Source organism: Corvus cornix, chromosome 17 (genome assembly GCF_000738735.6).
Source record: "Corvus cornix cornix isolate S_Up_H32 chromosome 17, ASM73873v5, whole genome shotgun sequence".
In the NCBI taxonomy this organism is placed as follows: domain Eukaryota; kingdom Metazoa; phylum Chordata; class Aves; order Passeriformes; family Corvidae; genus Corvus; species Corvus cornix.
Window position 1 is genome coordinate 1,409,848 of NC_046346.1, and position 27,144 is coordinate 1,436,991.

At 42.4% G+C, this 27,144-nt stretch overlaps 1 protein-coding gene across 6 annotated transcripts in view; it reads left to right on the top strand.

The window, feature by feature from the left end:
- The window catches only part of DENND1A (DENN domain containing 1A), a 159,876-nt gene that overhangs the window by 120,520 nt on the left and 12,212 nt on the right, over positions 1 to 27,144 (top strand). For 3 of the 6 annotated variants that reach the window (XM_039561625.1, XM_039561628.1, XM_039561630.1), the window contains 7 exons: positions 3,942 to 4,043; positions 4,568 to 4,655; positions 5,183 to 5,223; positions 6,142 to 6,213; positions 7,281 to 7,337; positions 12,251 to 12,382; positions 23,454 to 23,513. In XM_039561625.1, coding sequence (XP_039417559.1) covers positions 3,942 to 4,043; positions 4,568 to 4,655; positions 5,183 to 5,223; positions 6,142 to 6,213; positions 7,281 to 7,337; positions 12,251 to 12,382; positions 23,454 to 23,513 — 552 coding nt within the window. The remainder of the gene's footprint in view (positions 1 to 3,941; positions 4,044 to 4,567; positions 4,656 to 5,182; positions 5,224 to 6,141; positions 6,214 to 7,280; positions 7,338 to 12,250; positions 12,383 to 23,453; positions 23,514 to 27,144) is intronic. The other 3 variants (XM_039561627.1, XM_039561629.1, XM_039561626.1) reach the window with 2 other exon arrangements.

A 27,144-nucleotide genomic window follows, 5' to 3' on the forward strand; every position in this document is an offset into this window, starting at 1 on the left:
GCTGAACGAGCCAATGTCCTATCAGGTGTCTGTCACCAATTTCAGGTTTTCTTTATGGAATCCCGCTGGCTGGCTGATGATCCTTCTTCAGCTGTGATGAGCTAATCTTTCCCTGACATTGCAACCACAATTCTGGAAAAGTGTGCAAAGCAGTGCCTTGCCTTTGGCTGCTGCTGTACCTGACACGGACACATACATATCCAGATCATTCTCCTGTCTTGCTTTCATTATAATTCTGGATGGAATTAAGGATGATGAGTCCTAGAATATCCCTACTGGCTTTACTTTGTCACTTGCAGCATAACCAGTGTCAGTACAAGATGTGATTATTTGCAATGTCAGGTGGTAATAATCGGGTGATACGTGACTGGCTTGCGTGCCCTTGGTTTGCTGTGTATTGGGGGGTGCTCGAGTGACACTGGACTTGCAGCTTGTCCGCTGCCATGTGGGCACCTTGTTGTGTGCCATTAAACCCCGCCGTGTTTGACTGCGTGGTGCTGAGCAGAGCAGCTCCGGTGGGTGTTTGTTAGCGAGGCTGTGCCGCAGCACCCACGCGCTCTGAAGGCACGCTCGGCGCAGCACGGAATTCATTGCCTGCGCCGCATGCTGGCCATGCGCATGCACACACATCGCTCCTGCCTTCGTGACACAACTCTGAGAGTTGTCCAAACAAAGTCTTCAGCTTTGGCGTCTTGGGGTTGGTGATCTTTTCACTGGGTGTTTTCCCCCTCTTAGAATCAAGTTTTGTGAAATCTTTGCTTGTGTGAGGGATTCTCACTGTTGACCTAATTTGACCCCGTCTTTCTTCCCTTGCTGTTCTCTCCAGCACTCACGTGCTGCCTTCAAAGCACTGTTATCCAGGTGCATGCTCCTGCACAAGTGGGAGTAGTTGGATTTCCATGACTTGTCTGAGCTTCTGTGTCTTTCCAGAAGCATCCTTTGTTTGCCTCTGTTCCTTCTTCCACGTCCTTCTCTCATCTGAGCTGTCTTCTGTCCCATATATTTTAGTCCTTTATATTCACTCTGAAAGTTCCTGCCATAACCTGTGAGCTGAGGAAGAGCGATTTCCTTAAAATATGAGGGATGATGGTGGAATTTTTTGTGGTGTAACTAAACCAATTTGGGCTTTATTTTTTAATTTGCATTATGGCTTCTTAAAATAAAACAGCAGGTTCCCTGAAACTCTAGAGCAGTCTGAAATAAATCCTAGACTCCTTTTGTTTTCCAGTTGCTGCCTTAAGTAGTTTTAAACATTATTTTAGAATGTAACAGAATTCCAATTTGAAAATAGGTCTGGCAGCAGATCAGATGTGGACTGAAACTTTTCAGCTTTTTAAGAGGTCATGAGATGCAGCACTGCCCTGATGAACTTCATTATGCCAGATGAATATAAAATAGTCATATGAAGGGAGATTTGCAAAGACATAAAGAAAAGGCACCTATTTTTTCAGTGCATCTGGGAACCTTAAATCTTAATCTTATATTTTAAAGTTTCTTCTCTTAAGAGAAGATTGCAGATTAAATGTGTACATTTTTGCAATAAAAATAATTCTGTGATCCAATCTTGAAATAGATGTGAATTATCTGTAACATTACAGATCAAGTCAGATTCCTCATGGAGTCGTATTGTGCACACATTTAGAGCCTTTGCAGTGCAATATTTTAGCCTCTGTTAGGCATTTACAGTTGGAGAGGGGATTAATGGATATTTAAGGTGTTGATGAATTGAGGCCTAAATTTTAATTTTTGGAACCAGCAAGTTTAGGAGTTGATGAGTTTTTCAGGACAAGTTATTTTAATTTTTTCACATGCAAACAAGACCATTCATTTCACAACATATCTGCAGTTCTGCGTGTGTCCCCTCATGTATAATGTCATTTGTCAGTAAAAGCAGAGCTGATTAGCTTTATAATTTACAGTTAACCACATCTGTCAGGGAAATGGTCTTATTGTCCAGCTTGTCTTTTTGTCCTGAAGCTGTGGCTGGGGGTGGAACGGTGTGTGCACCTCGGGGAGGTCAGCGAGGGTGGAAGGCACTAATGCATTCTGAGCTGCAAAGCTCACGCTTGACCTCGATGATTAAAGTTTTTCCTGTCATCCAGCAGCAGTTGAGCCTGAATTGTCTCTTAAGAAGTCAAAAGGTCTAATCAACCTAATGAACAAACTCAATCATTAGTACTTTGGGAAGGAAGTGTGCTACCACTGCTGGTGCCCCAGCTGCAGGGTGTGTGTTGATGGGGGCGCAGGAGGAGCTGCTGGAGGTACAGCGGGGCACAGCCCCCTCCCCTTCACAGGGCTGAGCTCAGCCCACGGTGTCCACGCTCTACTCTGGCCATGGGGGAAATTTCACATTCTTGTAGGTGATAGGAAGGGCTGCTTGTTTCCTTTGAAGGGTTTTTTAAGTGAAGATTAAACAAAAGCTAAACCTTCCTTGGGTGAACATCTGTGCTAGTGAGCTAATCTGCATTTTTCTTTACCCATTCATCCCAGCTCTTTTCACTCAGATTTCTCTGACATGGATAAAATATTTTTCAGGGATCCTTTGTTACATTCCAGTATCTGAAGTTAATGGGAAAGCCTTTTTCATACTGGTCGAGTAGATGACAGCTGTTAGTCATTTAAATGCAGTAAAACCTTTCAGACAGTGCACACCTCGGTTTTGGAGCCAGAACCTTTGTCATGTGTGTCCTGGAGACTGGCACCAGTGTCTTGTATACATGCACATGCCAGCCAGACCTGTTTTTCCAAACATTTTCTCTTTGTTTTTTTTATAATGAAGTGTCTTATAATTCTTTATTCTGATGAGAGCAAAGCCACAGCAAAGAAGAAAAAAGTGGTTTTTTCACACTCATGCTTCTTGCCGGGAATTCATGTAGTGATTTGGTTTTCCCTGTAAATAGAGTAAATCAAAACCAGGCTATTATTTTTAAAATAAAATACCCTGAAACTGTAATTATCACATAGGAAACCTACTTTTTTTTCCAAATCTATGGAAATTCACTGGCTCAAGCAAGGGGTGACAGAAACTCTCGTAAGAGACTTCTCGCCTCTGTGAAGGAGATGCACCCTGTGCTTAGACAGACACGTGCAATTGATCCTTGTCCTCGGTCATTTTAGTGGTCTTGTTGTCTTGATTTTACACAGCCAGTGGTAAATGAGGTTGCTAATTTAAAGCTTTCAGAAACAGAATGATATCATCCTTTTAATGGGGATGGTTTAAGATTTTTTGCTGTCTAATGTTAATTTTGAATACTCAACAGATGAAGAGTCCAAATATATTTGAGTATGAGCATCCATAATAATTATACATCAGTATAATTTAGTCCTTCTTTGTTACTTGTTTTTAATTCAATAAATATATTTGCTTGCTATGTTGTGTATTTGTAGAAGTGTGGAGGAAATTGGTGCCCTTACGGCGGATACATAGCAGACTTCAGCATTACCATGACTCATTAAAATCAGATAAAAGTAGAGCTGCAAAACAATTTCTGTCTTTTGCCAACAAGATTGTGAAAAAGGGAAATTCCACTCCTCCGATATGAGTTTTTCAGAACTGTGGACAGAACAGAGTGGACATTCCTGACCTCTTTGTGCTGGGTCTGCTGAGGCAGATAAGCAGAGTATACATCAACAGAATTCATGTGACTGTGTCATATTTTGGGGACAGTAAGTAAAATTAGCATTTTGAATGATGAAAGTTCTTCAGCTTTAACAAAATGTGTGTAAAGCCACTCTGGTTTATTTTGATAATCTGCAATTTTCCAGCCTGCTTTTCCATCCTGTGGCTGGAACCTACCAATAAAGTGCAGTTTACTCAGTGCTAGGTAAGGCCTATGTTACTTACCTGTTTACTTTGGATGGGAAGAAGGTCAGATGGAGGCAGTGGATTCAAATGGACTCAGTCAAGGCTGTTTGAGTGTTTAATGCTCTGAACTCTCCAGGGTGAACCCATCACTTTCTGTGAAGAAGCATTCGTGTCCCACCGTTCGTCTGTGATGCGGCAGTTCCTGCAGAACGCCATCCAGCTGCAGCTCTTCAAGCAGGTACTGCCTCCAGTGCTCTATGGGGAAGCAGATTCTGTAACAATTCAGGTGGGGTTTGGAGGGCTGTTTCTATATCCCTTGATCCTGTAGTGCAGCATCTCAATTCCTGCTTGCTGGCTTCTCTCAGACTCAGGTGCTGAGGCTTTCTCTATACTGAGAGGTGGATGGGTTTTCCCACTAATGGTCTCTGAGCCCAGGGGTTTTTCTTATCTGAGCATACCTAGACCCAAGATATCTACTGTAAACTTTGTCCAGAAAGCATATTCCTGTTGAACACAGAATTACTGCTTTAGGGCAGCTGAAAATATGTACGTGTAGCCAAGCACGAATGCTGGTTTTTAGCAAAGCCACACACCTTTGGGCAGTGGTCAACATTGGGCCAGTTTGGGTGGTAGTTTCATTCTATTCTGAGCCCCTACCCAATGCAAACACTGAGGTTATTCCAGCTAATGAAGGATAAAGTCTTTCTGAAAAGATGAAGAACGAGATGGTTGATGTGGTTTTGTATTTTAACGCTGGTGCAGTTCATTGATGGACGTCTGGATCTGCTGAACTCTGGGGAGGGCTTCAGTGACGTGTTTGAAGAGGAGATAAATATGGGAGAATACGCAGGTAAGAAATATTTTAAGGTTATTTCAGACACTTTTGTTGGCTTACCATTTGTGGATTATCATGATGTAATTGGTCATTGCTGCTAGGTAAGTAACTGAGGCTTAGTGATCCTGGCAGCCTGAAATGTCTTAAATTTTTGTTCTTTCCTCTGTCAAGAACTTTGAATAATGTATTGTAGTCTGAGTATGCCTGTTCAGTCTTACAAAACCTTAGCTTTACCACTTAGTAAAGTACAACTAGAAGTGTTCTTGCATTGGACAAAGAATCTTGGCTTTACCTAGAGACACCTCAGATTTCTTTTAGTGAGTTTAAAAACATCTGTGTTCTCAAATGTGTGAGAAAACACAGAGAAAATAGGAAAGTGTAAATCTCTCATCACTATTATGTTTTCTCCTAAAAGAAAAGGCTGGCTGTCCTGTTCTGTCCATGCTCCAGAACCACTAAGTGCCAACACTTCATGTTTGAAGCTTGTTTCCTGTTCAGCAGAGGGTTTGATTTTGTTTGTTTGTGTGTTTGATTCTCTGTAGGTAGCGACAAACTGTACCACCAGTGGCTGTCCACAGTGAGGGTAAGCACACGAGATCCTGCCAGACAACCCTGGAGCTGGGGTTGGCCCATTGAAGATTTTCATCTAGTGACAGAGACAGTAAATCTTAAAGCTGTTTACATCTGATTGCATATAACAAATTTGATCTCTGGAAATGTAATTCTGCACTGAAAATAGGAACTACATTAGCTAGGGTTTAATTCCCTGGATTTTGCCCTTCTCCTGTGTTTTTCAGTAAGGTGCTGTACAGCAATAGTCCGTGGGGTGTGGCAGGGGTGTAAAACACCAGCCAGACAAACAGATTATTGCATCTGATGTATCACTGGCTCATCACTTCGATTATATTCATCACATGAAATTCAGCTTTTCAGAATTAGTGTTTGTGACTGGAGTTAGATTTCATTTTCCCTCAATTTATCCCTTTATCAACTACTTGTATCTTAAAAAGGCAGCATGTATGTGATAAACAGGACTGTGGGATGAGGGAAAGCAAAAGAGCAAAGTAAAAACAGATCTCCCCTCTTCACATTGAACGTACAGGCTGTCCTGGGACAGAGTCTCTGCCTCACACACTGAGTGTTGCTCAGGGTACTTGTGTCTTAAACTTGTTTAGGATTTTAATGCAATGTACAGGACACCCCTGAGGGTGAGTGGAAGCACAGAACAGGGTTTGTAAGACATGTAAGACAAGAGCTCTTGGCAGACACCCGTATTTTTCCTTGGACAAGTGCTGTATTAAATAGAATTGGGCAAAACAAGAGCAAGATTCAGTCTGGTTTTCCTTGGGCCTTTTTCTTTAAATTTGACCTTTTCATACTCAGCTCTGCTAATAAGCATAGTTAATGCTCTGTTATTTTAAGTTAAGAATGGTGGATTTTAGATTGCTGTTTGCTTTAAAGAGCTTTGATAACGTTTCTTCCCTTGTTACTATAATTACAGAAAGGAAGTGGAGCCATTTTAAATACAGTAAAGACCAAGGCTAACCCTGCCATGAAGACTGTCTATAAGTTTGTAAGTATTGAGTACTGGCTTACTACTGAGATAAGAGTCTAATTACAATTCTGTTTTAACCTTTCAAATGAGACTCAAGACTTTACATCCATTTTTATTGGACTCACAGAATTACTCAAAATATACATTCATTCGAATTTCAAATTTAAATGAAAAAGTCATTTTGAAATTTAAACTCAATTGAAATGCAAAGGACAATGGGAACTTGTGATTTCTTTTGAAAGTACAGATGATAAATTCCATTTATTACACAGAACTCTTTCTGGGAAATAGTGCCTGTGTGCTCTGCTAGGCAGCTCTACCATCTCATCATTGCTCTGTTGGAAATCATTGTTACCTCAGCTTTCCCTGCTTGCAGCTTCACCAAAAGAAGGGAATCCTCTCATTTTCCAAATTGTTTCCGTCTTTTCTAAATGTCAATTAATTTTCCCTAGAGATTTCTTATACCTGCTTATTTAGAGCCCAACTTACTGAGTTATTCTTTAAATGGACGTGTTTTCAGTGCTGTTAACAAACAGCTGGTGTGTTGCTGTGCTATCGTGTGTGGCTGCCAGCTCCACTCTGCCAGATCAAACAGCACAGAAACAAGTGAGGATTTCTTATATGCTCAATTCTGGGAAATAATGCTACAAAAAGCATTGAGATAACCATTCAAACTTGGGTTTTTTGCTGCCTTTCTCCAGCCTGAGAGAGAGGAGTAGGATGAGATTGGCTCTACTAAATGGAACTGGCATCCAGAGCACTGCAAGGAGAGTTTGCAGGCTCACTGCCGGTGTGGAAGAATAGAAGTTTATAGCAAAGATAAATACTTACAGGGGAACAGTGAGGCTGTGGAATGCAAAAAGATGAAAGATGTCTATGGCTTCAAAACAGGGAAAACAACGTTTTTGTGACAAAGGTGGGGTGATGTTTTTTGTTTATTTGGGGTCTCTTTAGCTCTCTGTTTGTTTTAATGTGTTTTCAGTATCTTGTTACATTTTTTTATTGCCGTTTTTATTAACTGGAAACAAACCTAGTCACTGCTGGAAATAGAAAGGAATTTTAACTTAAATTAATTTTTCATGCAGGCAAAAGATCATGCAAAAATGGGAATAAAAGAAGTGAAAAACCGCTTGAAGCAAAAGGTACTTGAAGTTCTTATTCAAAATGTATAAGCACCACGTCTGAAATCCTTAGCCACTGAAAGCATGATGTGATCAATAGGAAGCTGTTTGATACAGTGTTGTTAGCACACTTCAAAATGCATTACCAGCTGTCCTGGATTTTTCACACTTATAAATATTCACAGACAAAAAAAATTGTCTTCAAATACATTAAAGCTCTGACTTAAACCCACAAAAGGCAGAAAATTGAGTGTTCTGTTTGGAGTGGTCCTGCTCCTGTCCTTCGTGCTGGGGCACTGTGGAAGGGGACTGCATGTGGACTGGGAGCTCTTCCCTACAGTTCTGGCAGTGAACTTTTTGCAAATGGCAAATTGTTGTTATTTTTGCAGTAGTCAGTCAGGAAAAATAACATCATGTCTGTCTGCCACTGGGAAGGGTATTTCTGCATTTCTTGAATGTCCGTTGCAAAGTTCAGACAGGAAGGAATTTATTAGAGTTGGTGTCTTTTCCCAGTTGGAATTACTGAAGAAAAAAATACTCAAACTGTTTGTTGTTCCCAAATCTGTGTGTTTGGAAACAGCACAATTCCAAACTGCTGCACTGTGTTTGAGGGAAGTGTTATCCAATGCCAATTGCTCCTTATAAACCACAGGTATAGTTCACACTGACACACACCTTATGAACAGATGGGTAACTCTGCCCTGGGTTATTGCAGATACTCTCCTTATTCTGTGAATCGGAGCTCTCAGTCATCGGGGGAGGCAAGACAGCCAACCTGCTGAGAGAACTGAAGTTCTTATTCAGAAATTTGTATTCCATTTGTTGCATAGGAGTTTGGGTTTTGGTTTTTTTTAATCTGTGCTCTCTGTAAATTTCTTCTCTAAATTTCTAGCCCATCCTCTTAAGTTGGGGCTACAAATATGTTGGTGGGCAGACAGAAATGCACCTGAGCCTGTCACCAGCCTGTTCTTTGAAAGGAGTTTCTGTGCAGCTGGGCTGCAAAGCGAGGAATTACCTGTGTGCATTCCAACTGCTGTTCCCTCTCTACACACTCTAGACATTGCTGTAGATTCTTGGGGAAGGTAAAGTTGCTTCAGATGCCTTTATGCCATTTTATTTTATTACACTAAGTTATATATGACCACTGTAGGTATAATTTGAAAAGAATAAAACCATGAAGCAGTTTTCTTGTACATGGATTTCCTTATGTCATTCCACGTGTTTCATTTCTGGACATAACCTTCCTAAATAATAAAATGTTTGGCCTTCTCTTGTGTGTTTCTAAAGCAGTTGGAGCTGTGTAACATGACCAGATTTTTTCCTGCATTTTAAATGCTAATAAAATTGTGTGCTGTTGTGTGACATTTGTATACGAGGCTGAGAAAAGCCTCATTCAGTCATTGCTTTGTTTTATTATTTTTGTTGTCCTGGTCTGTCAAGCAGCAGGCTTCTCTTTAAAAAACACACATAACATTTACAACTTAATGGCCCGATTTTGTTTCACCTTCCTTATTATGTGGTGTTTCTATAAGTGAGATGCTTAAACATGATTGTTCAGCATAGGCTTTCACAAGAACTTAAAAGATTGCTGTGAGTAGTTGACATACACTGCTCTACCTCTCCTTCCTTTATTATTCTTTCCTTTTCTATCCCATCCTCTTCTCCATGTGAATGCAGATAGGAAGGTAACTGTAAAATTAGGGATTGCTCGGTTTAAAGTGATAAAAATAGCAAACACTGTTTTGGTCACCCTCATTTTTAATCTAAACGTCTGTGCTGCTCTGTTATGGGTCTGTTATGCACAGGTCTATTAATGCATCCTCCCCAGTTTTAAGTAAGAGCATTGGATTTGTCCTGTGTTTCCTCGCTAGCATGTGTGAGAGTTAACTGTCTGACATCCTGGTATCATTAAATACTTACTTTTTGCCAAATTTGGGATGCTAGTCTTTCATCTTCTAAGAGTAACCTGAGGTTATTTTTAAACTGAACTTACTATCCACTGCATTTTAACATACTATTTTCCATTATTAATATAGAAAGTCTGCAGGCCCCTGGTAAGGAAAAGTCAAATATAAACATCCCTTTTCCAGTTTTTGCTGCCAAATCTGAGCAGCTTCTGTACAAGATAGAATTTAAAAATGCAATAAAGCTGGAGGTCTGCTTCCTCCAACTCTGCATAGCAATGGTGACCTCTTAAATATAATCAAGAGCCCATTTTGCCCTTGGTCTGCTCCAGTCTTGGGTTTGAATTGCAAATGAGAAATGCAGGATTGACCTGTTGAGAGGTCACTGTGGTGTGTGTAAGGTCCTTCTTTAATATGATAGTGGAGATTGAATGGGGCTCCATTTCCATCCCTTGTTCATTTGTGGTGCAGTATTTCAAAGCAACAGAAATAGTTTTCAGAGGATTCTTATGAGTGAGAGCAAATAATTGTTAATAGATACAGCCTGGTAGCTTTATTTTATATCTGATACAGTTCTTTTTTCCTTTTTTTTCCTCTTTTTTCTTTCTCATTTCCCTTTTTGTATTTTCTGCAAAGGCTGCCTTTTTCCATCTCACAAATGGACTGTGGTGGTCAAGTCCCTCCGTTAGTGGCTCATTTGAAGCTTAACTGCATAGAATTAGGAAGAAGGAGGAATATGAATGGTACCGTCCTCAACTTTCAGTCAGGAGAATGGAACTTACTGAAAGCTCTGGCTAAGACAATTTATATAAATGGTTGGGCACTTGGCATTAATGTATTCAACATTATTTTCGTTCCTAGAGCCCTGTGTGGCTCTAGTTAATGCCTGGTATTCTAGAAACAGCTCATTTAGAGCTTTATAACATGGCCTGCACAATGTTCAAGACGTTCAAAATATGTTTTGCTCCTCTCTAGCCAGTGTTTGCACTCCATTACAAAATTTAAGATCAGGTTTCACTGTTTTTTTAACTCAAATGTGTTTTCATTGAAGGTAGAAAAACTTTTGTGAAGCAGATTTTGCTTTGAGAATGAAGCTGTATTGATGATTTGTTTGCCTTTTGGGGATGATGAAAAAGTAGAGAGGAATCAAATAATTTAATTCTAATATTTTATTAAGCAATTAAAAAAAAAAAGTTGTATTTTCTTTGGAAGTCTGTGCACCAAACACAGTGGAAGTAGGCTTTAGGAACATGTTATCTTTTATATGCAATTATATCATCAGAGACGTAGAGCCAATCTATAGCAATAAAAGCTCAAGGATTTGCAGTGATCGTTACACATCTGAGAGGGTTTTGCTTAATGGCTTAATCTCTCTATCTTTTATCTCCTCCCATTCCCTTCATGTCCAGACTTTTGTGTCCTTTTTCCATTTTTTTTGGGAATTTGCTTGGGAAGGTGCTTTGCTTTCCATTGTTTCCCAGCTGTGTGCTGCCTTGATTGGAGCCACAGCTCCAGGCAGAGCTGTGCTGGGCCGGGAGCAGCCCTTGCTCAGTGCAGGTTGGGTGGCCCTGGGTGTGCTGGAGCTTCAGCAGCTCCAGGCACCTCCACCCCCACAGAAATATGTAAATTGGGTTGTGTTTAGTGTCATTACAGGGAATAGTGCTGCCATAGGTGATGAGTCCAAAACTGAGTGGATCCCTTGGGGGCTCAGTGCTGTCTGGAGCTGGAGTAGGAGTTTGACAGACACTCAGCTTTCTTGTCATTGCCTTGTTTTGGGGCTCTTTGTTACTAATTCGGAGGACTTTGTTGTACCTTTTCAAGACAAGGTGGCATTGTGCAGCTGGAGGGCGGGGGGTGGGGGGGAAGAAGAAGTTTTTCTCTCTAGTTTGACCTTAACAAGTGTTAATTCCCCACGATCCTTATGCCCATATTGGGGAACCACTGCTCTACCAGCTGGATCTAAAGAGGGGTCTCAGCTCCTCTGTGGAGCAGACAAAGCCCCTTAGAAAGTCCATCCAGCTTTTTGTTTCATTTGACCTAAACACATTAGGTCAGTGTGTGTCCAAAGGAACCATTTCTAATTGGCCATCAGCTTACACAGCTCATTATTGTACCTGAGCGAGCCGGGGGCTCGCAGGGCCGTGTCAGAGGTCAGGGAATCAAAGCCCTGCCGGTGGCAGCAGCCACCCTCAGGTCAGCCTTGCAGAGCTCCAGCGTGTGCAGCCTTCTCTCCATATTTACCCAGCATTATTTCCTTGGCATTGTTGCAGAGATGTAAGGTTTGGGGCCCACTGCGTTACAGACTGTTTCTCAACTCACTTTCAAACTCTTTGCTCCTTCTCTGATTCCTGATGTCTGCAGGCCTTTGTCTTTTTCAAAACCTGTGTTACGCACCCCATGCCTGCACTTGCCAAGTCCTCTAACCTGGGCTGGTGGGTCACTTCACTTCTGGAGAGGAGACCTGATGTCAAAGCAAACAAAAAGTGTTCTGCCAGACACCCCTTGGTGTTGTACCCTCTCCTGGAGGCATATGCAGTACACACAGACTCCAAGATGAAATGCAAAGCTAACTGAGCTCTGAGTTCCATCTCTCCTTGTCACTTCCACCAGTAATTGTTCTGCTATGGATAATTCTGTGCAGTACATAAATGGAATTACTGTCTTCATTTAGGTTTACAATAAGCAGAATGCCCTGTTCCTGGGCTTCTGTTGAATTCATTTCTAAAACAGAAAATCTGAGCTATAGTTTTTTTCTCCACGTGCACTTCCTGGTTTTTGCGTGTTTTAAGTCAGACGTTTTACTGAATGTCCTGTTGGCACCACTGGTACTGGGAGGAGAGAGGGGTTGTGTACAAGCTCTGACGGATGAAGTGTTCTATTCTAATGATGTTTTCTTTTCTGTACTTTGGTGTTTTTTTCCCCGAACATCCAAATCGTTAGTCAGCATTATCCTTTAGTGTCTCCTTTGTGCACCTTCCCCTCACTCTGGAGTGTTCCTGGCCATGCTATTCACCTTTTCCTACCACACAGGACATTGCTGAGAACGGGTGCTCAGCAGCGCCGGAGGAGCCCCTGCCGAGGACGGCACCGTCGCCACTGGTTGAGAAGAAGGACCCAAAATTAAGAGAGGACAGGAGACCAATCACAGTACATTTTGGTCAGGTAGGTCTTAGTGTAAAGTTTCTCTAAATCATGTGACTCAGCAAAAATAGTTCAGAAAGAAGTCATGATAACAAATATGCCAAACACTTCATTATTCGTTATGAACTATGCTATTTTAGTTTTACTTCTGTTGTATCTGTTTAAAGGGGTTCCAAAACCTAATTTTTCTGGGGTTTACTGGTTCCTTTTGTTCATATGATGATTTTGGGGAAAACAAACCGTAAGTGAATTGGGAGAGTGAAGCATAGTTATTGTAGCAACTGTACAAACTATTTTGTGGCTGTTTTAGCATGCAAGGTGCTACAGCCCTCAGGACTGAGGGTGTAATATTTAAAAATCCCCTGTTATCTAGCCAGATCATTAGTGTCAATATGGAACATCCAACTATTAAAGCATTTGAACATTCTCTGAAAATTAAATACGATGAACTAAGATGGAAAAATCAATTAATAGCTTGTTAGTGTACTCTGTATTCAGTATCGACAGCTGAGCTGTTCACATTAGTTACTCGTGTAATGTTTCTTTTGGTACGTCTGCAAAACAGAGTTTGTGGGGAGGTTTGAAGAGCTAACTATTTAGAAAATGTTGTAGTTGCTGTGATTTTCATGGAAAAACAGCCAGTATTTATTATTAGTTTGCCCGTGTTCCCCTATTAAGTGTAGCCTGACTCAAAAAATAACAGGATTTATATTCACAGTTCTCTTTTCTTTTGCTCTATCTATTCTTTACACTGTTCTGACCAGAAAAGAAGGAGGGAGTATCTCATTTCTTCTAAAGAAGCAAAGTGTAATTTTAAAGCAATTGTAAAACATTATAAAATGTGAAGCAAACCAGTTTCAGAGAAGTGTCTATGAATAGAAACCAGTTGGTGTGGCTGCACTGACTGTTCAGGTATTAGATGGGGCTACCCCAGGTCTGATCAGTGCTCAGAGCAGTGTTGTCTGCATCATTTTAGAATTAGATTTATTTCTTTCAGTACTTTTGCCACTGTGCTAAATGTAAGTTCTTGGAGACTTTTTAAAAATCATTCTCTTCCAATTAAGTATTTGCAGAGATTTATTTTTCCATTACTTTCTGTGCCAATACAGTCGAGAGGAATTTGGGCTACTGGAGGAATGCAGCCATCTAGCTCCAGCAGGGACATGTTACATTTCATTTGAAGCAGTCAGAAATCAGATAATATTACAATTTATTTTCAGTTTCTCCTTCAGATTTTTGTGAACGATGGATGGTTCAAACATTATGGTAGATTAATGAAATATATATTTGAGTGGTAAGTGCAAATTTAAATTCATGAGGTTTTTTAGTAGTCACTTTCAAATTTTTAAATGATCACTTTCTCTGTGTCGAAAGAAACACACATCAGCTTTCCTGACCCCTGGCTGTGGGGAGAGGCTCTCTGGCTAAATGCTTATTGCTGTCATCACATTACAAATGTTGGTTTCCAAAAACTGATCTGACTTAGCAGTTGTAGGGCTCTCTCACTCACAGCCTTTGTCCTGGCACAGGTCTGCTTTTCCTGATAGCCCAATGCCAAAACAAAAATGGAATCATACTTTCATTTAAAAGGAAAAGATGTTCAGGTTTATGAAATATAGATTAAGGCTTTGGGGAGGAAAAAAGCAGCAACATTTACTGTATAAACGGGAGATGGCTTCTAACTCGTGATTAAAGGCAGAGATTTTAGTGTCACTTTTAACTCTGTCTAGAATACAGAAGGTGGGAACAATTAAAAAGGCACAAGAACTCTGAAATAAGGGCTGTTTGTGCATTCACAGCTCTTCTAAACTGAAGAGGATGAAAGAGGCTTTTTTCTCATTGTCAGGGGCTCTCTCGGAGTGCAGCATTGTGCGGCTGGCAGCGAGGTTTAAAATGCATGCGTGCGCTGGGGGTCAGGGCCCCGGCTCGGGGCGCGCGGCGATGCAGGGAGCCCGGCCGCGGCGCCGCAGCGAGCGCCACACAGCCGCCGCGCGGGCCTTTAATTGAGACGTGCTGTCAAAGTGACAAACACATTTGCATACAGTCTATTTATTTTCCTCGGAAAGGTCTGCAGTGTGCTGTTGGTTGAACATTCTTAATCAGCTCGCTGTAAGTGAGCCGGCAGCGAGCTGTCCTGTGCTGGGTGCTCCTCTTCATTACATGACAGATTAGCTAAAGGGGGATGGGCTAGCGAGCCAGCAGCAACCTTTAATTTTAACTCATTATCTCTCACCCTAGAGTGAGGGAGTTGCTAGCTTTTCCAAACACAGTTGTGTATCTGCAGTTGTTAGGCTATGAAAATATCAGTAAAATATCTTGAAATGCCTGTGAAAGCACAGCCCCTCAGCTGATGGTTCACCAAAATTTGGCAATAATTATCTGACGGGGGGCCGGGGGGGGGGCAGATTCTGTATGACCTGGCTCGTCTTGGTGAGTGGTGATCGGGCATCATTGGAGAGCCTTGTTTATTATGGAATTGTTTTAATGATGCTTTCTGTGCATCATGAAGACATTGTGGAAAAGCTCTCCTGGATGGTGAAAAGGATTTTAGCCAGAGAGCCTGGGGCAATGCGGTAAAGATCTAAACAAAGTGCTCTTACTAAAGACACCACCGTGGGAGGGTGGGACCACTGCTTTTCCTGGGTGGGACTTCGCATGCTTTTCCCAGGGTGTGCCTTTCTTACTGATTCGTGCCTCAGCCAAATACAGGAACTATCACCACAGACTCTGGGACAATGCAACTGCAGTCAACAAGTAGCAGGAGCGGTACAGGCGGCTCAGGGATGGCTCAGGGTTTAATTTTCAAGCCAAGGCCAAGATTCAAATGAGAGGCTTGTAGTACTGAGTAGTGCTCCGTGTTTGGGGGAAGAGTAAGGTTAATAATTATGGAAGATCCAGTGCTACAGAGAGTATCTCTTGTGATGCTGGGCTGATGGTTGGACTTGATGATCTGACCAGTCTTTTTCAACCTTAATGATTCTATAAATGTCCTATTACTTGCTTTCTTCTGTTTTTTGTCTTAAAACCTGACCAAAATGTCCTTAAAGCATCAGAACACAGGCTGCATATTCAACTGCCAGAGCTCTCCTCAGGATCCTTCCCAGTGTGCCAGGCAGGGCAGGCACTGGGAGCCCTGTAAGCCCTGACCAAGGTAGAGTGGGACGCTGATACAGGCGATTTGTGACTCGGGGGTTTGGGCCCTTGTTTCCATGCCTACACTTGTACTTTTTAGGTAGAACACACGTGTCTGTGTTGTCCTTGAGCTGTTTGGAGAATAAACACTACACAGTGTCATAGTGACTGTTTTGAACAGGTGCCTTGTCCAAGCAAGCAGCTGTTTGGGCTACTTTGGCAGGACCCACAGAGTTCATACAGGATTGGTACCTGTGCCCAGTCTTCCCACTAGTCTGGGACGGGTGGTGTGAGCACACAGGATGAGCCCAAGGGCTTCTAAATCAAACCTACACTTAGAAACGTTCTTCCTTAGGAGCTTCCCCACAGTCAGTAGCACCACTGATTTAGTGCAATTAAACCAGCAAATGATAAGCTGCCAGAAACATCACTTGTTGGGAAAGGGAATCATTTCATTAGAAGCAAGTGCTCCTGGCAGCTCTGTACAGCTCTCTAATTGTGTCTGTTATAATTAGAATGTCTTTTGTCAGCTTAGCTGGGTTTATGTTTTCTATGGCTTGTTTTTATTTACCAGCAAATAGGATATTTAATTCCATTTGTGTACCAAAAGGTGTACAGTTTAGGAAAATACAAAAGACTCTTCCACGTATATCTTTAGTAGAGAGATTCAATCATGTTTTACTCTTGATGCAAACTACAGAGAACCAGTGCTCTGGGGACTAACATAAACAGCTATGAAACAAATGGAAAATGCACTAATGTACTGAAGCAGCTTGTCTGACTGTGGAAAGGCTTCTCTGGGTTCTCTCCCCAGCTCATTCTGACTGCTGTTAAACTTTTGCAGGCCACAGCATGGAAATTGCCATCTTATTTGCTGTTCTGAGCCCTTTTGCTGTAAATGAACATGTTCATTTCTCCTATTCACAGTCTTCACTTGGACACACAGAACAAACAATTCGGCTTTGTAGGGCAGTGCTCTTCTTCCAGGAGATTAAATGGCATTAAGAGGTCAGGGGAAGATGGGGAGAACACCAGCCAGCTACATTCCAGGAATGCAGAACTGGATCGCTGAGGCCAGAGGCAGCAGAGGAGGGATTATCTCCAGGGTAAAAGGGATGAAGTAGGGAAGGGAGGAAGGCTCCTTTGCCAGACCCTGTGACTCCCTTCACACCCAGGTGCATTGGAACAATAGCAGATTCCCCTGGATCACAGCAGGCATTGTGTAGCACTGAGGTAGAAACCAAAGGGGAAAGGGGAAAACAAGTTCATTTGCTAATATTCGTATAACTGTATGCTCTGGTTGCAGAGCCAGCTCCTCCTCTGGCCACTCTGAGCTGCTCAGACAATAGTGGGACCTTCATTAAGAAAATGAGCCTCCTTTCCACTCTTCCCCATGGATGAGCAATGTGGGTTCCCATTTCCTTTCTGTGGACCCACATGGGGTTTCCTCCCTTTCTTCATTTGATTCTTTATGGATTTAGCAAAAGTGTAAGTTCTTTAAAATTATTTTGTCTTCAGAAAGTATCTCTTCTACCCTCATTTATTCTCACTCCTTTCTTTGCCTGTTCCTTTCAGGAACAAATTCAATGTTGCTCAGTAAAAGTCACCCCACAAGAAAGACAGATGTCTTGACCCAGAAGCACTTGTCCATCTAATGTCTGCTTGAGACCACTCAAATGTCCCATCAGGTTCTTAGGGGACAGTGTTTGTTGTCAGAGGAGTAAAACCAGTGCCAATGGACAAGACAAGAAAGGATTGAAATTCTGCTTTGTGGTGTGCAGGATTAGCAGAGCTGACAATCCATGGGGTGGGTGTTAGGGAAAGCCTGCACTGGCCATGTGTGCCCATCAGGGACAAGTGTGAGCAGCACCTGCAGAGTGTGCCCTGGGTCTCTGCCCCTCCTGCACCTGCTCCCCAGGGCTTCCCAAGGAGCAGGCACAGCTGGGTTCTCTCCAGCCACTGCAGCAGTGGAGTCCCTGTGGGCCTGGTGCCATGCAAGAATTCATGCTTTGCAGTGAGATTGTGGCCCCAGTCTACATCCAGCAGATGTGTTCAGCCATGAAAAAGCACTTTGCAGACTATGGCTTTTAGTGTTTTCCAGCTGTCTCGGTATTTCAGGCACTCCTCACACAGGGATGTTAGGAATCACTGTCCTGCTCCGGATACATGGTGTCAGGTGCTGCAATGGCTGGATGTGTGAAGGGAATGCTGGCAGAGCTGACCTCCCAGGGCTTGTGACAAGCGACAGCAGCTGTAACGTGTCTGCAGAGTCTCCTTGTTAGTCCTGTTCTGCTGAGGAACCCATAAATATCTTGTAGAGAGGATCTTGGTCCATCACTGCTGGCATGTGGAAGGAGAGTTGTGCTTTATAAATAATACATACATAGAAAATAAATACATCAGTACATGCAAGGCTACCCAAATCACCTAGATTGACAACCTGAGGAGAGCTCGCAGTGTCTTATGGATGACTTGCTTCTCTATCAATGTAGATCAGCATCCAGAAGCTTCTTATGTATTACTTATGAAGTTGATATGTACAGTTAGGCCAGAACTGTCTGAATTGACCTCTGGGCCACTGGATTAAACCAGGAGATTAAAGGGAAAGAGTATGTGAAACATATGATTCTTCTAAGTGCTGACCCCACTGTGACAGTTTGTTTGGCCAGGCATTTTTTGGATTTGCCCTTCAGAGCTGGGCTGATGAATACCAAATAAAACAGCTGGGAGTGCCAGACTGCAGACCGAGGGTCCATGTCCTTCTGTGGGTGTGTGGAGGAGAGTGTCCCCCCAATTATGCAGCCTGGCTTGGTGAATGATGAAGCTGAGCGAAGCAGAGAGTCATTGCTGTTTACAGAACTCCTTAAATGAGAGACCATCTCTTTTTTCTTTTTCTTTTTCTTTTTTTTTTTCTGTGCAAGTATTCTACTTGCTAGAGAGGAATAGCTGTTAAGAGATAATAAGGGATCTGTCCATTTTCCAACATTTTAAATCATGTGCGTTACATGATCTCTTTGATTTGAATTCCAGCATCAGGACCACAGAAAGCCAACAAAAGCTAACAAAATGACCAGTTTAAAAAGAAAACACACACAAACCAGTGTGGCTTTTTTCTTCAAATTTAATATTGTATTGCTGGATTTTCTAGTATTTTAAATGAAAAATATATGTAGTTAGTTCCATGTTGACAATGTCCTTGAGGATTTGACAGTGAGATTTTCCAGCAGTTGCTCTTCGTTAGAATCCTGGTGGTGTTTAATAAGGCAGCCAAACTGCTGGCACCTCGGGCTCGTGTTTGTTCTCCGAGGGCTCGGGGCTGCTGCAGTAAGCACATCGACCAGGGCTGATCATTACAAGGGCGTACGCCACCATGAATAAAAATGTCACACGTTCTCCCATCTCACAGCAGTACAAAATGTCAGTCCTGTCAAACAGACATTGCAGGTAGCACTGAGCAGTCAGTACAAATTGGGAAGCCGAATATTCCCCCAGCTTTCTGATATTCTTCATCTGAAGCAGAAGAAAAACAGTTGTTAACCTATTAGCTGTGATTTTAAACTCTGCTGAGGTAGAAGATGGATAGGCTTTAACACATGGGGATAAATACATTCCTGGGGTCTGGGATTTTTTGCAACGTGTCTCTCCATCCGTGTATGTTGAGGAATAGAATGAAAACAAACCACAGCAAAATGAACCTCATTTTGGTAGAAGTCCTCTGGAAAAATGATCATCTCAGTGAGATTCTCTTTCAACCCCTTCCCTGTTTTGCCTCTGTGAATAGTTGGACAAAGCCCTCCTTGCTGGTTTGCTGTAATCTGGAAAGGGCCTGCTTCAATGAGTTAAGGGAGTTTTCCTTCATGGTCCTGTCATTATGCAGCAACGTCACAGAGAGCTGGGGTTTTATTCTCCTTCTGGACAAATGAAGGTTGTGCTGCTTCAGGGTAAGGCCTATTGTGCAGTGCAAGAGTCCATAGGGTATCTTCCTGGCTTAGTATAGCACCAGGAACATCCCTCTGTGTTCACTGAGTTACCCATCTAGGATGGAGGCATGGATATTGTCAGTGCAGGATTCTGCTGTTACTGCAGGGTCCAGAAAAAAATCTGGTGCAAAAAGTTAACTGCAAAGTGGTGCCAAAATATCAGAGAAGTTACAAGAAATTATACAAAGTCAGCAGTGGTTGCCTGAGGGGACAAGGAGAACAGGTAAAAAGGGCTGCAGTGTTCTGTGTCACAGTGAGTATCTCAAAGAAAGGGGCTCAAAGTCCATTCTTTGTGTAGAAATTTCTTTGGTTTTTCTGACACCTTCTCAGAACAGAAATCTGGTGTGTGTGTGTTTAGTGTAGTGAATCATGACAAATGAATCCCTTGTCCAAATGGTGGTGAGTGCTGGAGTAAATTGCTAAGGAAGGCCCAGTGAGGAGCAGGGATGGCAAAGCTCTGCAGGACCAGAGCAGAGCAAGTGGAAAGGGGATCAGCAGAACCCTGGCCTGCTCCTGCCTTGTGTAGTTACTGTCTGCAGCATGATCCTTTCCTATCCAGGGCCTCACTACACGGGAACAAAATGGAATCAACACGTGTGAGGCTTCTTTGAACCAGAATGACTCTAAATTGAATTAAATGTTTTGTGTTCTGTAGGCACCTGTTCGTGGGAAGAGGTACCAACTGCATGTAGCTCAGTGTGCAGTGGCTTTCAGACTGTGGTACCTGGGCTCTGTGCCAGGTAAATAAGAGGCTGTTGACAGGCATCTCCTTTGGAAAATGTCAGGAGTTCTCAAACTGCAAAGTGTCAGATTGTATCAGTTTAATGGTTATGGGGTGGCTTACATTTTTTTAGAAGAACTGAGTGCACGTATAGATGGGAGGAGGTCAGGGTGGATGTTCAGCTGCTTCAGCAGGCAGAAAGTGAGAGTGGACCACTAAGTGGTCACAGTCTCAGATTTTACTGATACCACCTTCTGTGGGTTTTACTGCTGGTTTGCATAGGACAGGGACTTTCCTGTCGCTGGAGCTGGGAAGTGATCAGAAGTCTTGACAGGCCTTTAACCACAGATACCATCATATTCCTCCTATCTACATCACAGAACAACACATGCTGCTTTGGGCATGGCCTGTCTAAGGCTCCTGAACACACATAGAAAAATATATGCATGTCATTTTCAAAATTCTTCCCTTTTTTTCTGTAATTGCAGACAAAAAAATAAAGTACCATTCAGTTCTACAGCCCAGGAGTTTATTGTTTAAGGCATGAGTTTTTAGAATAGCATCAGTTATCAACATTAATAATCCGCAGTGGTGTTCCCGTGGTTTTGGGATTTTGGCTTTAGGTGTTGCTGCATTTTTGCCAGACTTGTTCTACCTTCCCTATCTACAAATGTGGCTTGAAGAATGAGGCATCCCTTAAAACATGGAAATTATTTTTATCACAGGACCCAGCAGATTTCCGTTGAAGTATTTCAGAGTGTAAATTAAAAATATATGCTGTAAAGCATACACTGTTCCTGTCATCCCAGTTTGTGAGCTGTACATAAGGGAGCATGTAAAAAGCAGAGTGTGCTGTGCAGGGATCTGGATGGATAATAAAACAGCTGCCTCGTAGATTCCATCTGCTTTCTCTACTGAATCTTTTTAGGTACCAGACATTTTTCAGTGTTGTTATTTTCTCCCTTTTTTTTTTAATTGAGTGTTCAGTTGAGGTCCAGCGTGTTCTCCCAAAGTCAGCACTTCAGGTCTCTTGCAGCCTGGTGTGTGTGAGCCTGGCTTCATCCAGCACAAGGCATCTCTCTCCTATGGCTGATTGGCTTTAAAGTATTTTCAAACCAGTCCTCAAGTTCGGAAGGAAACAAGATACTTATGTAGAAAAGCTTTGTTTTGGAAATTATTGGAAACACCCTCACTGCTAACTGAGAAAGAGAAACACTTCTTTCTCCACATACTGACAAACCCGTTTTCATCTGGTTGTGTTTCCTTTGAGCATTTCCTTCTGGTTGCACTTGTTGTTACACATGAACTAGCACCTCTAATTTACTCACAAGGCTCTGTTTTGAATACCACCTTAAAAAAAAATCTCAGAAGACATCCACAATTAGTTTGGGATAATATTCTGCCCACAGGCTGTTACCTTGCAGATGAAAAATTATCCTTTTGTAATGTTTTCTCTAGTATAAAACCCTAAATAGCTGTATTGCGAAAGTTCCTTGGGTATATAATAGCTACTTTATGAGATGTGGGATCTATAATTTTTAAATAGTATTTTGATAGTGTAAAAGTGAATGTAAGATTTTTCTTGCTCCAGCATCTCATAGCTTAAAGTCACTTGTCTGATAATTAGTAAAGCAGTGCCAGATCCGCAGTCATAAAATTGGCTTTCTGCAAATTTTCTGTCTTGTTGCTTCAGAAGTATTTAGAACAAGACAATTAAGCAAATATCCAGAGGAAAAAGGTATGCTAGTAAACAGCTATTGGTGAGAAAGTGCTAATTTAGGCATTTCTCCCCTTCACAGGAAAAGCTGTAGTACATACATTTAGGACCATACCTAGAATAGCAATTTAGCAGCTTTTAGCACTGCAGCCATGTGCTGGTTAGTGCCCATTCATCCCTACAGCCCAGGTAATTAAGTTGATATTCCAACACAGCTTCACCTGCTGACCTTTTAGAAACAATGTGTTTTGCTGCATTAACAAATTAACTTCAAATCAGTGGCTCTCCCAGTAAACACGGAGAGTTTGAACATGCTTGCTTATCCCACTGTGGTGACAGACAGGAGGACCAACACTGGCAGTGCGGCTCTGGTAAAGTCCCTGTTCCCTGCAGGTGCCTCCCCGCCGCCCTGGGCCTGCTCCTGCCTGTGTTCACAGCCCTGTGTTAAGCCAGGCCTGTCCCTGCTCAATGCAGAGAGCACTGCTGCCAGTGGGGAGTTCTGTCTTACCCTGCTCTGAGATGTGGGGCTCGGCAGTGCAGTGTGTGGTGCAGCACATACAAACCTCCCAACAAACTCCATTGTTGGCAGCACTGGGTAACTGAAATTGGAAACTGAGTGTTGGATTTGCCTGTGTTGTTACAAGCACTGAGGTCACAGTTCTGGGAGTGAACATGATGCCTGGTTAGAAGTCCAAGAGACAAAAAAGGCTTCTACACCTTTAATCTTTTCCCAAAGCAGCATTTGTATGTCTTTATTGTGGAAACACGTAGAACTGTTTTTTGATCAGAGAGGATTTAGATAGGTGATATCTAAATCTCAGCTGGAAAAAATAATCTAGTGACAGGATAAGGAAATGAAAGAATTGGCTCCTGCAAAGGAGTAGTTTATTTAAATATAAATATATAGAGTATTTGTAGTATGTTCATTTTCACTTACACAGAACTAAAATGATACTTGCACAAGAAGTTTTGAGTTCTAGGCCATCATGATGCTTTAAGGTCTGGCTTGTAATTGTTGGTCACTTCGGAGTCCAATCCAGGACAGGATCTGAACATAAGCTCACCTTTAAGTGCTTGAAAAGTTTTTTTCCTTGCTCTTAAATGTCTGGTTTGAGGCTTTCTGCATAAGTTTTCACTAGTACTAAAAATCACTTGAGATTTTAGTGAAAGTGTTTTTGAATATCCTGGTTTCCATTTGCATAAATGTAGTCTAGAGCACTTGGACCTCAAGGTCCAAGATTCCACCTTGAACATCTTTGTTGTGTCAGTAAATTTTGACTGTCTGGTTGGAGTGCTGTCCCTGCTGCCTTTGGTGTGACAAGAGCTGAGTTCGGCCCAGGCAGACACGGTACCTGTGCTGCCGAGGCACATTGTGGCTCATGAGGTTTGTCACTGGTTTGGAAAAACAAAATAAGAAAAATGGGATTTTGTGAGGTGAGTATGAAGGTAATCACGTGCTGTCACATGCTCATGCCACTTTTGCCAGGACATCAGCAGTGTTTCCATGCAGGTGACTTTAATTTAGTCTCCACTTTGCTGCAGCAGCACAGACTCCGCCCGCCGCGGCCGCCGCCCCCAAAGATCCAGCGGTCCTCCAGGCCCGTGAGTAGCTGGAGATTGTTTCGCTGCCACAGCTTAACACTGCCTGAGTTATGCTCTTCGTAGCACTACTAAACCCTGGTAGTTTGGATTGTCAAACTCTGCACAAAAGCCATGTGTGAATTATGCTCCTAAACTGCCTTCTCTCTGCTGCGGCACAGCCCTGGGACCCGCGGTTGTTCTGCTTTTCTCTGGCGAGCCCTGCAGCTCTTGGGCAGCTCTGCAGGTAACTGGGGCTGCTCTGGCCACGTCTGGTTTGACTTTTGCAGTGATTTCTTACACACAAAGCTCTGCTAGACTGGCTGGCAGAAGTTTTTAGCCAGTGAGCTTTTGAAGACTTGCACTGAACTCAAATCTGAAAGGAAGCAGAAGCCTGAAGAGAAAATATTTATTCTCTGCAAGTTACTCTTTAAATTAATTGGGATGCCTAATTCTTCTCCATGGGACAGATGTGTGAATAGACTTGAAGAAAACAAGGTTGATCTTTGGCAGTAGAACATTGGCACTGTGTTATGGGTGACACACACTGGGTAATTCCATGGTGTAAAACAAAGGGATGGCAGGTTGGCCAGAGGAAGGGACTCTTCCATGGAAGAACTGCACAGAAATTACTGACAGTGCAGTGCCTTTACTGTGTTAGGCAGGGATACCTTATCTCAGCAGTTTTCCCCCCAAAACACTCGCTGTAGGACAGTTTTTACCTATGGACTGTGCAGGATGGCGTTAAAACTGGGCACCCTGCTGGGTCTGCAGTAGATTTTTATTTTCTTTAGAAGCACAGGCAAGACATATCAATTTAGGAGGGGTATTGGTTTTTGCTACAGCCGTGGAAGATACTTATGTGTATTCAGGACTTCAGCTTTATGAATATAATTCCCCCTAAATAATCTTGCTTCCTTATCCATACACATACATGCATAAGAAAGAGAGAGATGCAAGTTTTCAAATCTAATCTTGCTAAAACTTGTTAAAATGTGTTTTGGATGAGCAGGTAACTGGTTAACAAGTGCAACTGGGTGTGTGTTTTAACTTTTGGTCTCTGGTGCATGTTCCTGTGTGACATTTCAGTGGCATGTGTTTCTTCTCCTCCCTCTTTTTAACTCTGGGTGTTTAGCTTAACAGAGTCATTTTAATGTTTTTTTTTTCCCCGAAGAATTCTGTTTTCTGTGTTTAAAAAGCAGCATTGTCTATGATTATGTGTGTTCTCTTAAATGCAATGGGCATGGGAGACCCTCCCAGATGTGTTTCACTAGGATCAGTCTTTGCATGTGTACTGTGGGGTTCCTGTAGTGCTTCCATGCCCTCGTGTTCCACATTTGGCAGGTGTAAGGGGGCATGTTGTGATTCCTCTGTACCGAAGTTGCTGAACTATATTGTTCAAATGGAGTCATTTATTATGTGGAAGTCTTGTTAAGACTGTTTAATCTCCCAGCTGCAGTGTATTAATAGTCCTCACTGTAACATGGTTGGTTCAACTGTCTTTGCTCCCAATGTGATTGATAAAAGGTTGGAAATGTTATAATGAAAGCTCCTGTTGCATTCCTCTGGCTGTGTCAGTAAGTGGAACAGAAAGGCTTCATTCATCAAGGGGAAATTCAAGATAAATGTAAATTATTATAATCAATCCCAAAAATATGCTTGTACAAAATATACATAAATTTGTTGTTGTTCAGAACTGTTATTTGGCTTTTAGTAGTTGCAACACATTTCTGTATGTGTAAATAATACTTTGTGCAGGCTGCTTTTTCCCTCTCAGGCTTGGCAGCTCCTACAGAGGTGGGTATCAGCAAGTGATTTATCCTGGCCTTGTACACAAGCACTGAAGGAGGAGACCAGGCCACATAATACCAGAATTCCAGAGAAGTACTTTGTGCTGTAAGGAGGAATCCATGGGCACTAGCGCTTGCAATATGAGTAATTGCTAATAATAAAGCCAAAAACACAGACCAAAGAAAGGTTAAGGAAGCAGAACAGAGATGTTCTTTGCATTCTGCTGCTTTGGAAATGAGTGGTGGTGGTATTATGAAAGAGAGAGGGTTGTTGCTTCTAATTAATGGAGGTCTGTTTGGATTAATAGTGGCTGTTTGGAAACTTTATTCAATTAGAAAAAGTTAAAATGTAATAATTATGCATAAAGTTGATGGGGGCAGTAATAAGCACATTCAACCCTTCTGTCCTGGAAGTTTACCTTTTTTCTTTTGGCTGTGTGCTCACGTAATTGGATTTCTTTGATACTTTTGCATTTGATAAGCATTTAACCTTGCCTCTGTGGCTATGTGAGACTCAAAATCCAGCAAGGAATGGACTTGATACCTGGCTTTTCCCTGCAGTTCCCTGTGAACAATGCTCTAAATCCCGCTTAGCTTTGTCACCCCGCACCGGGCTGGGGGCCCCCAGAGCCACCCCAAACTCTCATCTCTCTCCCTCCTCGGCAGCACACCCACCCGAAAGGTGAAAGTGTTCCCAGCATGCTGACAGGCCAGCTTTACACATCAGCTCCCAGCTCCCATTTAATTAAGCAGCTTGCTTTCTTCCTCTCTTTCCCTTTCTCCTTCGCGCTTTCCTCTCCCCCGTTCCTCCTGCCTGTCGCCCCCCTCTCCCGCACTCCTCTCTGCGGTCTCTCCCTGTTTTATCAGCCCTAATGAAGCAGTATTCTTCATCGATCCTGCTGATTGCCAGCCCATTCCTTTTGTTTGTTGGCACCGAGCCATTCTGCTGCGCTCTGACAGCTCAGCTCCTCTAATTAGCTCTGTTGTTCTTTTCCCCATGTTTCACCACGTTGCAAGTTCAGTTGAAGTTGCCACAAACTTAATCCTTCCATTCCTGCTATAAATTCACATTCTTAAGCTGTCTTTATTGTAGAGAGGAGCAGCCTTGTGTGGGGACTGATCTCCAAGACCTTAACATCTGACCTTTTCATAAGCCCTTTTTCCTAAGAAATAGTGGCAATACAGCTCTGGATTTCTTCATCATATCTGCTGTGCACCATTTCCTTTGAAATGAAAATTCAGTGCAATAATGCTGCTGCTATTTTTTGCATACTGGCGTGTAGGGCAGAAGCACTACACACAATTTGGTGGCTTTCTCCTGGCAGGAAAATTTGAGGTTTATGTGCCTGGGAAGAACAATTTAAAAAACAAAACCAAAACAAACCTGGAAAGTCCCCCTCCCCCAACAAATAATATTTTTTAAAACTTCCTTAGTCACCCCAGAGCACTCAGACTGTAGGCCATGAACAGCTCCTTTCTGTTGTGCCTCTTAAGGGAGCACAAGCTCTGGGAGGTCAGGAGCTGAGTTGTATTTCCAACTTTATTTGGGTGTTTGGGGATTTTTTGTTGAGATTAGCATTGAGCTGAGCCAACAGAGCAAACTCTTATTTCAGGTAGAGTTGTACTTTCTTAGCAAAACACGTGAAACTGGTGTGTACAGTCTGCCCCTGATGCTGCAAATTCCCACATTTGACTCGCAGGGGTAATTTCAGCACAGGATTCCTCACCAGTGTAGGCTGGCACATACACAAACTTTGAGCACAAGTGCTTATTCCTTTCCTTAAATAAGGCTTATGCTTGTGAAATAAGGTTTTTGCTTGTGGAGATCCTGGTCAGAAATCAAGCTGAAGTTCCATACTTTAGAA